This window comes from Arachis ipaensis, chromosome B2 (assembly GCF_059453495.1).
Source record: "Arachis ipaensis isolate K30076 ecotype BB chromosome B2, ASM5945349v1, whole genome shotgun sequence".
Taxonomy (NCBI): domain Eukaryota; kingdom Viridiplantae; phylum Streptophyta; class Magnoliopsida; order Fabales; family Fabaceae; genus Arachis; species Arachis ipaensis.
Window position 1 is genome coordinate 119,290,428 of NC_142437.1, and position 14,433 is coordinate 119,304,860.

The following is a 14,433-nucleotide window of genomic DNA, read 5'->3' on the forward strand; positions in this document are numbered from 1 at the left end:
TTCCCAATTTGCCGCTAATTTGCCATGTGCTGGTGGTTTCCGTGCATCCTCTGTTCGTCTGAGTACAAGGTCTCCATTGTTGAAAGACCTGTGGACTACTCTTTTGTGGTGTCTTTGCTCTAGGTATCATTTTCTGGCTCGCTGCTTTATGGCAGAGATGTCTCTGTCTTCTTCTACGAGGTCCAGTTCAGCTGACCGAGCTTGTTGATTGTTTGGTTGGTTATAGAGCTCGGTCCTTAACGTTGGGACGCTGACCTCTACTGGAATGAGCGCTTCTGCGCCATATACCAATTTGAAGGGAGTTTCCCCTGTGGCAGATTGGATGCTGGTGTTGTAACTCCATAGAATTTCTGGAATGAGGTCGGCCCACTCCCCTTTAGCTTCGCCGAGTTTTTTCTTTAATCCCTGCAAGATAATTCTGTTAGCTGATTCAACTTGTCCGTTAGTTTGCAGGTGCTCTACTGAGCTGAAGTGATGTTTGATGTTAAAATTTGTCAGAAAAGTGGCGAGCTTATGATCTGTAAATTGTCTCCCGTTGTCCGAGATTATCTCTCGTGGGATACCGTATCTGCATATGATATTTTTCCATATAAAGGATCGCACTTTTTCTGCTGTTATGTGTGCTAGTGGTTGTGCTTCTATCCACTTGGAGAAATAATCGATTGACACTAAGAGGAACTTTACCTGGCCTGGCGCTTTCGGAAAGGGTCCGAGGATATCCAATCCCCACCTATCGAAAGGCCAGCTTACCTCTATGGTATGGAGCTCCTCGGCTGGGGTCTCTGAGAGGGTGGCATGCTTTTGACAATTGTCACATGCTTTGACTTTTGTGATGCAATCCTGTTTTATCGTCGGCCAATAGTATCCTGTTCGCAAGATCTTTGCTGCTAATGCTCGGCCGCCGATATGGTTGCCACAGACTCCTTCATGCGTTTCGGCCATGACCTCCTCGGCTTCCTCTTTGCTGATGCACTTGAGTAATGGTTGTGAATGTCCTCGCCTGTATAAGGTGTTTCCGAGCACTGTGTAGAAGCTTGCTCTTCTTCTGAAGAGTGGCAAGTTCGGCTCACCTTTTGGAATGGTGCCTGTATTGATGTAATCGAAAAAAGGTGTTCGCCAATCTGGGACCTGTGTAATACTTAAAATTGTTTCTTGCTCAAAACTTGGTTTGTCAAGTGTTAGCTGGGACAGTGCCGATGTGTTTTCGGCTTGCCGTGTGGTGGCTAACTTAGATAACACATCGGCCCTGGTGTTTTGTTCTCGGTTTACATGGATAATATCAAATTCTTTAAATTGTGAAATTAGATCCTTTGTTATGAGCCAATATTTCTCTAACAAAGGATCTTTTACCTGAAATTCGCCCTTTATTTGATGTACCACCAAGGAAGAGTCGCAGTAGGCTGTTATTCGGGGTATTTGTAGTTGTAGGGCGAGTTTTAGCCCAGCAAGTAGGGCCTCATATTCTGCCTGATTGTTGCTTGCGTTGAAGCGGGGCTGTAGTGACTGTTCGGCCACCACTTTGTCTCCTTCTTTTAGTAGTATCCCTGCCCCACTGCCTTCTTTGTTTGATGCTCTGTCCACATGTATGCTCCACCTGACCTCTGTATTATGTGTGTCATTAGTCATCTCCGATATAAAGTCGGCCAGCATCTGTGACTTCAGTGTTTTCCTTGATTCGTACTGGATGTCGAACTCGAAGAGCTCGACCGACCATTTTATCAATCTGCCGGCGAGCTCGGGTCTGGTTAATATCTGCCTTAGTGGTTGGTTCGTTCGAACTATGATTGTGTGGCTCTGAAAATAGTGCCGCAGTCTTCTTGCTGTGGTGATTAGTGCTAGCGCCAGTTGTTCTATCTTCGGGTACCTTGTTTCTGTTGGTTGTAGCACCCTACTGATGAAGTATACTGGGCTTTGCTTTCTTCCTGTTTCTGTTACTAAAACCGAGCTTATAGCATGGTTAGATACTGATAGGTATAAATACAGTGGGTTACCTGTCTCTGGTCTTTGGAGGATTGGTGGTGATGTTAAGTGTTGTTTAAGTTCGGTAAAAGCATTTTTGCATTCGTCTGTCCAGTTGAACTTCCTGCCTTTAGAGAATGTCTGGAAAAAGTGATAAGATCGGTTTGCCACTGCAGGTAGGAAACGTGACAGGGCAGCTATTCGTCCTGCAAGTTGCTGGACTTCCTTTACCGTTTTTGGGCTTGTCATGTTCAGCACGGCCCTGCACTTTTCTGGGTTGGCCTCGATGCCTCGAGATGTTAACATGAATCCCAGGAACTTCCCCCCTTGTACTCCGAACGCACATTTGTCTGGATTGAGTCTCATGTTATATGCTCGGAGTTGTCTGAAGATTTCTACTAGGTCGTCACAGTGTGACCCCTGCATAGGTGTTTTTGCTACCATGTCATCTACGTATACCTCCATATTGCGGCCTATCTGTTGTTGGAACACTTTGTCCATTAGCCTTTGATATGTCGCACCTGCATTCTTTAGGCCAAAGGGCATTACCTTGTAACAAAAATTCCCATGTTCTGTTATAAAAGCTGTTTTGCTTTGGTCTTCTGGGTGCATTAGAATCTGGTTATAGCCAGAGTATGCATCCATAAAACTCAAAGCTTTATAACCAGAGGCGTTATCAACTAATTTATCAATGCAAGGCAGTGGATATGCATCTTTGGGGCAAGCTTTATTTAAATTTGTGAAGTCGACGCACATGCGCCATTTACCTGAGCTCTTCCTTACCATTACCACGTTGGACAACCATGTGGTGAAGCGAATCTCTCTGATGAAACCTGCATTGAGGAGCTTCTGGGTTTCTTCGAGTGCTGCTTGTTTTTTCTCTTCTCCGAGGTTCCTTTTCTTTTGTGCAACTGGTCGGATTGTTTTGTCGATTGCTAGCTTGTGGCAGATGACTTCGGGGTTGATTCCGGGCATGTCGTCTGGTGTCCATGCAAAAAGGTCGGCGTTTTGACGCAGTATGTGAATGAGTCTTGCTCGGTCTGCTCCTTCTAATGCCTCTCCCACATATGTACATTGTTTGTCGTCTGTTGTTAGTGTTATTTGTTGAAGATTGTCCATTGGCCGAGGTCTTTCGCCGAGGTCTTCCCTTGGGTCTAGATCGGCTAGTGTTGCTGAGTTGGCCGTCGTGTGGATTGCTTGAACCTGGGGCCGAGCTTCCTGTTCTGTTTGGACTGGTTTTAGACCAGCGTTGTAACACTGCCGAGCTTCCTGATGGTCGGCGTACACCGTAGCGATCTTGTTTTCCTGCACTGGGAACTTGACACACAGGTGTAATGTGGACACCACTGCCCTGAATATGTTCAGTGCGGGTCTCCCAAGTATAATATTATAAGGGCTGTAACAGTTTACTATTAAATATTGAATATCAATTGATTTTGACATAGGGATCTCTCCCATTGTGGTCTTTAGCCATATGTGCCCCATGATCGGGACTCTCTCTCCGGAGAACCCAATTAGCTCTCCAGAGGAGGGTTGTATCAATTTCTCTGATAATTTCATTTTGGTAAAAGTAGAGTAAAATAAAACGTCAGCACTACTACCTGGATCTAATAATGTTTTTCTTACCACCAGCTCTCCGACCTGGATGGAAATTACCATGGGGTCGTCGAGGTTAGGGCTTGCCGATTTGAAGTCTGTTTGGTTGAAGGATATTGTGACGTCTGGCTCTTTGTCCTTCCTTGGTTGTATGGTTCCTTCGATTGCCAGCATTGCTCTATAGCTTCGCTTCCTGGCCGAGCTTGTTCCTCCTCCGCCTGCGAATCCTCCCGATATGTGGTTGATGACTCCTCTTGGTGGATCAGGAGCCGCCTTCTCTTTTTTGTCGTCGGTGACTGCTCGCTCATATTCTACTCTGTCTGAGTTTCTGCCCTTCCGGGTCTCAATGTATTTGTCCAGGAGCCCTTGGCGTGCTAGCCTTTCCAGGAGGTCCTTTGCCACGATGCAGTCATCCGTAGTATGACCGAACTTCCGGTGGAAGGCACAATGCTTTGTCTTGTCCACGAACCGTTGATCATGGTAGTTTCCTGCTCGGGCTGGTGGCTTTATGATTTTGGCGTTGAGGATTTCTCTGATAATGTGCTCTCTTCTGGTGTTGAATCTGGTGTATGTGTTGTACTTTGACGCGGGCTTGGGAGGTTTCTTGGTGTCCCTGTTGCCTGGCGATCTGGAAGTCCTTTCCTCATCTCTCCGATGTGGCTGTTTGTCTGATTTTTGGGCTTCTCGGAGTTCTTCAATCTCCATTTGCCCAGCCGCCCTTTCTCGGAATTCCTCTAGCGTCTTTGGTTTTGTTATGGCAATGGTCTCCCGAAATTTGCCAGGCCTGAGGCCGGCCTTAAGAGCGTGCAGGTGAACGGCTGGGTCCAAGTCTTGGATCTCCATAGTGGCGTCAGCGAATTTGGTCATGTAGTCTTTCAGACTCTCGTGCTGACCTTGTTTGATGGTGCCGAGAAAGTCCGAGCCATGTACATAGATTCTTGATGCAGCAAAGTAATCAATGAATGATCTGGCGAGGTCTTCAAAGGAGGAGATCGAACCTGCAGAAAGTTTAGAAAACCAGAGTAACGCAGCACCATCTAGGTAAGTGGGAAATGCTCGACAGAGGACGGGCTCATTGTTCGGGCCGTTGAAGAACATCATCGATTGGAACTTCTTCACATGGGCTCGGGGGTCGCCGAACCCCTTGTACGGCTCCAGCGCGGTGGGCAGCGTAAAGTTTTTTGGCATCTGGTAATTCGTGATCTCCTCGGAGAAAGGGTTGTCGAGGGTGAGCTTTTCCTTTGGCGGGACGATGTTTAAAGGGTCCGTCGCACTTTGAGCCGAGCCTTTGGAGTTCTCTCCATTGTTTTGCGTTGAGAGCTCGGCTATCCTTCGTACCTCCGCCTGAAGCTCAGCGATTTGAGCCAGGAGGTCGTCCTGTGAGAGTTGTGGATTTTCCTTGTCAGCCATGTCCGAGGATCGGGAATCCTGCAAAACAAAGTAGAAGACTAAACGAAGGAAAAGATGGGGTTAGATGTACTCCGGGCCCCACGGTGGGCGCCAAGTGGTTCGTCCGAACACTGGGGAGGCCGAGCTTAAGCGCTTCCGAGTGGATTGACACCGAGGAGGAAGAGCTTGACGTCGGCCGGAAGTCAAACACCACGGCAGGAATACCTGCACAAGATACTCCGACGCTCAAGTCAGTATTGATTCACAGTGAGTGAGTTAAGAGAAAAGAGTGAGAGAATGAGAGTGATAGAACCTGAGACCTAGCCAAGCATATTAGCTAGGTTTTATAGAAGTTGTCTTCTGCCCGTTAGTGGATAAGTCCTAGTTTATAGGTTAGTTGAGATATTCTGTTTTGGTGCTATAAACTAGTTGAGCACGTTTCCTATTTTCAGTTGAGTGATGCTGTTTCGGTCCTGATCACGTGCCGAGATTTTCGGACGGCTGATACGGGACCGAGCTTTATGATGCACGTGTCTTTTTATTTGAATGGGTGAGGCCGAGCTTATCTGCTATTGTTCCGAGCTTGTTTATCGTGACGTCAGCTTCGAATATTTGTGTGCCGAGTATTTCGGGCGACCGAGGATGCAGGTAACGTATCAGATTTTATTTTAAATTTATAAAAGATTGTATTTTTAATTTTCTACATATATTTTAAATATTCGTAATATGAAAAATTCAAATATTATTTAAACTCTTCATATCATAAACTTTTAAAGTACATATTATTTATGAATTCAAAAAAAAATAACTGATTTAATAAGTTTTATTAATTTTTTTTAATTTTTATTGGCATATGAAAAATTTTACCATAACTTTTATTTTAAAAAAGACACCTAATGATTTATTACACGAAAAAACAAACAACACAATATTCCACTCCAATCATTCCACTTCAACACAATAATTCAATAAAGTGTCCTGATATATGATGTACTGACATAAACACGATACAACAGAAGACACATAGACATACGAATTTAAAATTTTTATAAAATACAGAGACACAATATATCTATATATATAATATTTAAAATATTTTTTAACAATTAATAATATATAATATTTTTAAATTTATTTAAAAAATATATAATAAAAATAAAACTAAATATATTAAAAGGTAATAATATTTAAATATGTTTAATGTCTAAATATATTTAAAGAAGATATAATTAAATACAAAATATATATATATATAATATATATCAATAAATATTATTTTTAAAATATATTCGAAACGAATAAAAAAGACTTCAATCATTTTAATGTATGTAATTAAGAATATGAAAGTAATTATACTAGTTATTATTGAGGTAATAGCAGGGGTTGGAGTTCAAATGAGTGTGTCACGGCGAGAATGAAGCAAAATTAAACAAGGATAAAAGGTGAGATGTAGCAGTCGTAAACAAAACTGGGAAGAAGGTAAGTGCCAACTTGCAAAGTGACATTATATTATATATTACATTCAATAAAAAATTAATTATTAATCATCAATCATGATATATAAAAATATGTATTTAGAATTTCAAAAGATTATTTTATTATATCATTGTAAATAAATTTAATCAATTATTTAATTTAAAAATATAATCAAGATATAAATAATTAATTTAATGTCTAATTTTTAATATTAAAAACATGTTTATATTATATTATAGCATCTAAGTATCTCTCTCAATTTATGCGCACAGATATGTGTCATTTCCTGTCTATTTAGTATCTCTTTTTTTATTGCCTCACGTGGCTTGCTCCAAACCCTATATGTCATGCCATTCCTGTCTCACGAGGAATCAAATCACAACTCTCTCTCTCAATGCACTAAGTTTCTCATATGTTGTGGAATTTTTGTTACATTTGACTCTCTCTCTATCTCTCTCTCATTGCGCTGAACTTGTCATATGTTGTGAAATTTTTGCTACATTTGACTCTCTCTCTCTTTTCTCCTACACAGTTAAGTATTTGTATTTCCATAATTTTCTCCTGTATAATTTATTTACATATGCAATAAGTCCTTGATTATTAACTGACTCTTAAATGAAGTTTTGGCACAAAACAAATTAGTTTTTAATTAATTGAATTAAAAATTATTGTAAAAAAAAACTAAAAAATAAATAAATGAATTAAAAAAACATGCATTAATGTCTAATTTTATTTAAAATTTAGCTAGTTTTACTTTCATAGCTTACAATTTTTAATCGATCAACAATCAATAAAATTTCTTCATTTTTTTTCTTTCGTTATTCTTTTACAATTTTATTATCTTTGTGTACTCTTTATATAATCTTTCTATTTTATTAATGATTGAATTAGATGGTTAGTGGCTTCCCATTTGTCACATTGGTCAAATTTGATGGCTTTGTAAAACCAGCAAGAGTTGGCACCGAAAGAAAAAAAATTTGGCACTCTATAAAGTTGGTGCTATAGTGCAAAAGTTTGGCCTATAAAAGGACGCCTTTGAGTTTATATACTTCAATTTCAAGGCCTCACCATCCTTTTTTGTAAGAAGGGATAAAAGTTATTCATTCCATCAAAATACATCTAAAAAAAATATTTACACTCATAAAATATGTTTAGTTCTCTTTATAATGAATCTAAAACTTTACAAATAATGTATTTAATTATCAAGATTATTTTAATAAAATTCAATTTTATTTCAATAAATTATTATATTATGTCACATGGCAAGAGTCTCACATGTCTTTTCAAGCCAACTATAACCAGGACTCTTATGAACATTTTTTTCCTTCATCACCTTCCTCAAGTTTTCAACCTGGTCCCACTCACCATCAGCTGCATAACGAAAATGGTTGGTAACCAAAGAAAATCAGCCAAAAGCATCCATAATTTGCCTTATTTAGCATTTATTAATTGTTGTGACAATTAATGAATGCTAAATAAGGCAAGTTCTGATACCACTTGTTGGGATCTAATACAACTTGTTCGGGTACTGTGAAAAGTTTTTGACCATCGAATCGCCTCTGATACCACTTGTTGGGCCACCGTGCGGCTCTGATACCACTTATATGGTCACTCTGGGGAGCTTTTGACCACCAAAACAGCTCTGATACCACTTGTTGGGACACTGTATGGAGTTCTCGACCACCGAAAAGACTCTGATACCACTTGTTAGGCTACCAAATCTTCATTTTTAAGTCGAGGAAAGAAGCTTGACCAGAATCTGCTAGGAAGTTTGGAGACAATTATGAACGTGGTTGAAGCTGTGCTGAATGATGTTGAGAAAAAATAGATCATTGTCCATGCTGTCAAGAGGTGACTTCAAAATTTTCAAGATGCTGTCTGTGATGACTTGTTGGATGAAATTATCACTAAAGTTGCCATTCAAGAGGATCCAGGTAACTTCCTGTCTCGCATCTTCAATTCACAAGATAGAGATATGGTTGTTACTAGGATTGAAGAAGTCATTGCTAGACTAGAGGTTATTGCAAAACACAAAGATATCCTTGGTCTGAAAAATATTGCAGCCAAGAATATGTCTGGGAGGATTCCATCAACCTCACTAGTTAAAAAACCTGATATGTTTGTTGGGAGGGACAAAGAGAGGGATGCTATAATGAAATTGTTGTTAGATGATACTAACAATGATGATTTGTCCGTGATTCTCATAGTAGGCATGGGTGGGATAGACAAAACTACTATGGCAAAATTAGTTTATAATGATGTCAAAGTGAAGCAAAAATTTCATGTTAAAGCATGGGTTTGTGTTGGTGAGGAGGAATTTGATGTTCTTAAGATGACAAAGACTGTGATAGAGAAAACTGGTAGTTCTTGTCACTCAAGCGATTTAGATACAGTTCAAAATCATTTGAAGGAAGAGCTAGCAGGGAAGAAATTCTTGGTTGTTATAGATGATGTATAGAGCAGTAATCATGAGGGTTGGAGAAATTTCTTAACTCCTTTTGAATGTGAAAGTGAGTGAGGTCATATCCTTGTAACAACCCGTCTTGATCCGGTTGCTTCTATGGTGAAAACTAATCATAATCAACCTCTCAATTTGAGTTTTTTTCATGAGGAAGATTGTTGGATAGTGTTTGCAAAACATGCATTTTTTTCTACTGAATCTAGAGACCGTTCAGCCTTAGAAATTGTTGGTAGAAAAATTGTTGAAAAGTGTAAAAGGTTACCATTGGCTGTTCAAAAAGTTACAATCTTCAAATATCGAGCTACCGTAGGGAGCTTTCGACAATCAAATCAGATCTGATACCACTTGTTGGGGTCTAATACAACTTGTTCGGGTACCGTGAGAAGTTTTTGACCATCGAATCGCCTCTGATACCACTTGTTGGGCCACCGTGCGGTTCTGATACCACTCGTATGGTCACCCTGGAGAGCTTTTGACCACCGAAACGGCTCTGATACCAACTTGTTGGGACACCGTATGGAGTTCTCGACCATCGAATTGGCTCTGATATCACTTGGTGGTTTGAAGGTGTCTATTGTGTGAAGAGACAGTAACAACTTCTTTTAGATTTCTACGCTCACTCTTGTTTTCTATTGTGCTCAATTCTACTTACCATGAAAATTATAAGCACTAAATCTTCTTTTTTTTTATTGATTGTTTATTTTCAGTTTTGCTCTTTGTTGCTTAGGGCTACGAGCAAACTGCTGTACACCACCGCAAGCCACCAAATTTTTTCTCCCTGTGTCTTGATTTTTTTTGTAAACTAATTATCTTCTCCTTATTCTTTTCTTGCAGCGAGAGATAACTGTATCTCGTGATAACCCAATTAAGCAATCCCAGCAAAGTTGTAGAGGGAAAGAAAGAAGAGATAATAAAAAGAACTCAGATGATGTAAACAAGTTTCAAAATGTCTCCCCCGTTGCTTACAACAATTATAATACTCCATAAATGAGTATAACTCACAAATTAAACTCATATAAAAAAAAATTAGCCACTGTTTGTTATCTTTTATTTCTTTTTTCTCCCGAAATTGACATCATTATTTTTGCCTTTGATGTTAGATACATTATTATAATGAGCTAGTTGTGGGTCATAGCAAAATAATGATGCAAATGCAATGCAATAATTCGGCTGAAGGACATTGATTCAGCTTCATTCATTGTATGGGCAGTGCTACGGTGATGAAAGGAAAAATTTTTCTTATATGCTGAAGCAATGTGGAGTATAGGGTTGGTGGACGTGTGTAAAGTTATTCTCTAAAAAATAGCAACTCTGACCAGAAGCAGAGACAGCAGACTTTATTACTTTAACAGGTAAAACTGATTAATGAGATAAGTACTATGTTATGTTAATTGTTGTGGTTAAATGGTTGGGCTTTTTTTATTTCAAGCCCAATAAGATTTTTTGCAATGGATATATAAAAAATATATTAAGTATAATATAATTATTATTTGTATCTCAAAAAGTTTGAAATAGTTGAGTTGAATTTTGTTATCATATTATAAAAATACTAATTATTTTATCCTTATGATATGTTATCACAAATTAACGTTTTATAATTAAAATTTATAAGCAAATTAAAATCAAATGTAAAACTGGTTTCAAATATATGAATATAAATTTTATTGGAATCTCGTGATAAAATTTAAATTTTTTTTAAATTTAACCAATAATCAATCTCATGCATGGACCAAAAAGTTACAATCTTCAAATATCGGGTCACCATAGACTTGACAACTAAATCGTATCTGATACCACTTGTTGGGGTTTAATACAACTTGTTCGGATACCATGGGAAGTTTTTGACCATCGATTCGCCTCTGATACCACTTGTTGGTTGGGCCACCGTGCGGCTCTAATACCACTTGTATGGTCACCCTCGGTCGCACTCTTCTCTTCCTCGTCGCTCTCGTTTCTTCCTCGGTCACGGTCCACGCTTTCTATCGCTCGCCTCCTCCCCGTTTCACCGATCTTCTCCTCACCTCTGTTCATCGTCTCTGTTCCAGTGTTCCTCGAGGTTCATTGTCACCGTTCTGGATTCTGCTACTGCTTAGACTGCTTCTGTTCTAGTGTTCCTCTGTTTGTCTTGTTTCTTCTTCTAGCTTCTGCTTCTACTATTGATTCTTCTCTGGCTTCTGCGTTTGCTGGTTCAACCGGCTTCTGGTTCTTCTTCATCTGGGCTTTTAGCTTCTGCTATTTCTTCTGTGTATGTTCTGGAAGTTTAATTTCTTCTACTATCATATTCTCTCCCCTAACTCCCATTAACTCTCAAAAGTACCCTCTCTTCTTTAATCCTCCCCTCTCCTCATCTCTCTGATGTCATTTTGACGGGAGAGATTCTGCAGCAGATGACGGCACAGTAGCTGGTGGTGGCAGACGTGGTGCTGTTCGGTTTCGAATCAGGTGCGGGAGCATGACGACGCAGATGAATCCTTTCTTTGCCTCCACTGGTCAGCTGTGGAAGGAGCAGAAGCTCCCCGAAAAATCCGCAAGGTTCGTCTTTATCACCAATTTTTTTTTTTACATTTGAAAAGAACATGGCGAAATTAAAATTAATACAAATAATATTTGGAGATTTAAACTAATTGTTTCATCAATTGACAAGTTTATATTTAATTAGATAAAGATAAATAAATTTAAATTTAATAGTTTATCTGTCTCATGAGAGAGAAAGTAAAAGAAAGCAATTTATTTAATGTATTTTTTAAAAAAAGTTACTCAACATAAAAAAGTTAAAAGTATATTTTTTTCAATTATTTTCTCACCAATCATAATTTTTCCTTCAAAGTTTAATTTTTTATAAAATTATCCTATCATCTTTTCTAAAGAGAAGTATATATTTTAATTCTATCAACTTTTTTTCAAAAATCTTTGTTATGTTTTTATTGTTAGTTAAAAATTTAAATTGTATTGTCTAAAATATAATCAAATATTAATATTTTTCATACTATTTATTATATGCTTAATTGAAAAGTGTAAAAGGTTACTATTGGCTGTTCAAAAAGTTACAATCTTCAAATATCGGGCTACCGTAGGGAGCTTTCGACAATCAAATCGGATCTGATACCACTTGTTGGGGTCTAATACAACTTGTTCGGGTACCGTGAGAAGTTTTTGACCATCGAATCGCCTCTGATACCACTTGTTGGTCCACCGTGCGGCTCTGATACCACTCGTATGGTCACCCTGGAGAGTTTTTGACCACCGAAACGGCTCTGATACCAACTTGTTGGGACACCGTATGGAGTTCTCGACCATCGAATTGGCTCTGATATCACTTGGTGGTTTGAAGGTGTCTATTGTGTGAAGAGACAGTAACAACTTCTTTTAGATTTCTACGCTTACTCTTATTTTCTACTGTGCTCAATTCTACTTACCATGAAAATTATAAGCACTAAATCTTCTTTTTTTTATTGATTGTTTATTTTCAGTTTTGCTCTTTGTTGCTTAGGGCTACGAGCAAACTGTTGTACACCGCTGCATGCCACCAAATTTTTTCTCCCTGTGTCTTGATTTTTTTTTGTAAACTAATTATCTTCTCCTTATTCTTTTCTAGCAGCAAGAGATAACTGCATCTCGTGATAACCCAATTAAGCAATCCCAGCAAGGTTGTAGAGGGAAAGAAAGAAGAGATAATAAAAAGAACTCAAATGATGTAAACAAGTTTCAAAATGTCTCCCCCATTGCTTACAACAATTATAATACTCCATAAATGAGCATAACTCACAAATTAAACTCATATAAAAAAAATAGCCACTGTTTGTTATCTTTTATTTCTTTTTTCTCCCGAAACTAACATCATTATTTTTGCCTTTGATGTTAGATACATTATTATAATGAGCTAGTTGTGGGTCATAGCAAAATAATGATGCAAATACAATGCAATAATTCGGCTGAAGGACATTGATTCAGCTTCATTCATTGTATGGGCAGTGCTACGGTGATGAAAGGAAAAAATTTTCTTATATGCTGAAGCAATGTGGAATATAGGGTTGGTGGACGTGTGTAAAGTTATTCTCCAAAATATAGCAACTCTGACCAGAAGCAGAGACAGCAGACTTTATTACTTTAACAGGTAAAATTGATTAATGAGATAAGTACTATGTTATGTTAATTGTTGTGGTTAAATGGTTGGGCTTTTTTTATTTCAAGCCCAATAAAATTTTTTGCAATGGATATATAAAAAATATATTAAGTATAATATAATTATTATTTGTATCTCAAAAAGTTTGAAATAGTTGAGTTGAATTTTGTTATCAGATTATAAAAATACTTATAATTATTTTATCCTTACGATATGTTATCACAAATTAACGTTTTATAATTAAAATTTATAAGCAAATTAAAATCAAATGTAAAACTGGTTTCAAATATATAAATATAAATTTTATTGGAATCTCGTGATAAAATTTAAATTTTTTTTAAATTTAACCAATAATCAATCTCATGCATGGACCAAAAAGTTACAATCTTCAAATATCAGGCCACCATAGATTTGACAACTAAATCGTATCTGATACCACTTGTTGGGGTTTAATACAACTTGTTCAGATACCATGGGAAGTTTTTGACCATCGATTCGCCTCTGATACCACTTGTTGGTTGGGCCACCGTGCGGCTCTGATACCACTTGTATGGTCACCCTCGGTCGCACTCTTCTCTTCCTCGTCGCTCTCGTTTCTTCCTCGGTCACGGTCCACGCTTTCTATCGCTCGCCTCCTCCCCGTTTCACCGATCTCCTCCTCACCTCTGTTCATCGTCTCTGTTTTAGTGTTCCTCGAGGTTCATTGTCACTGTTCTGGATTCTGCTACTGCTTAGGCTGCTTCTGTTCTAGTGTTCCTCTATTCGTCTGGTTTCTTCTTCTAACTTCTGCTTCTACTATTGATTCTTCTCTGACTTTTGCGCTTGCTGGTTCAACCGGCTTCTGGTTTTTCTTCATCTGGGCTTTTAGCTTCTGCTATTTCTTCTGTGTATGTTCTGGAAGTTTAATTTCTTCTACTATCATATTCTCTTCCCTAACTCCCATTAACTCTCAAAAGTACCCTCTCTTCTTTAATCTTTCCCTCTCCTCATCTCTCTGACGTCATTTTGACGGGAGAGATTCTGCAGCAGATGACGGCACAGTAGCTGGTGGTGGCAGACGTGGTGCTGTTCGGTTTTGAATCAAGTGCGGGAGCATGACGACGCAGATGAATCCTTTCTTTGCCTTCACTGGTCAGCTGTGGAAGGAGCAGAAGCTCCCCGAAAAATCCGCAAGGTTCGTCTTTATCACCAATTTTTTTTACATTTGAAAAGAACATGGCGAAATTAAAATTAATACAAATAATATTTGGATATTTAAACTAGTTGTTTCATCAATTGACAAGTTTATATTTAATTAGATAAAGATCAATAAATTTAAATTTAATAGTTTATCTGTCTCATGAGAGAAAAAGTAAAAGAAAGCAATTTATTTAATGTATTTTTTAAAAAAAGTTACTCAACATAAAAAAATTAAAAGTATATTTTTTTT

General features: G+C 38.2%; 2 protein-coding genes across 2 annotated transcripts; one reads left to right on the forward strand and one right to left on the reverse strand.

Annotated features, from left to right (window-relative positions):
* Positions 1–126: 126 nt before the first annotated feature.
* On the reverse strand, positions 127–4,965 carry LOC148575397 (uncharacterized). Its single transcript, XM_088506212.1, has 2 exons — positions 2,743–4,965; positions 127–2,577 (listed from the first exon to the last, which is right to left on the reverse strand). The coding sequence occupies exons 1-2, from the start codon at positions 4,963–4,965 to the stop codon at positions 127–129; spliced, it is 4,674 nt and encodes a 1,557-aa protein (XP_088362338.1).
* Positions 4,966–7,695: 2,730 nt separating this feature from the next.
* LOC148575398 (putative disease resistance RPP13-like protein 1) lies at positions 7,696–8,878 on the forward strand. The gene is given in 2 exon segments (XM_088506213.1): positions 7,696–7,811; positions 8,155–8,878. Coding segments are annotated over 2 exon segments (840 nt in total).
* Positions 8,879–14,433: the final 5,555 nt, after the last annotated feature.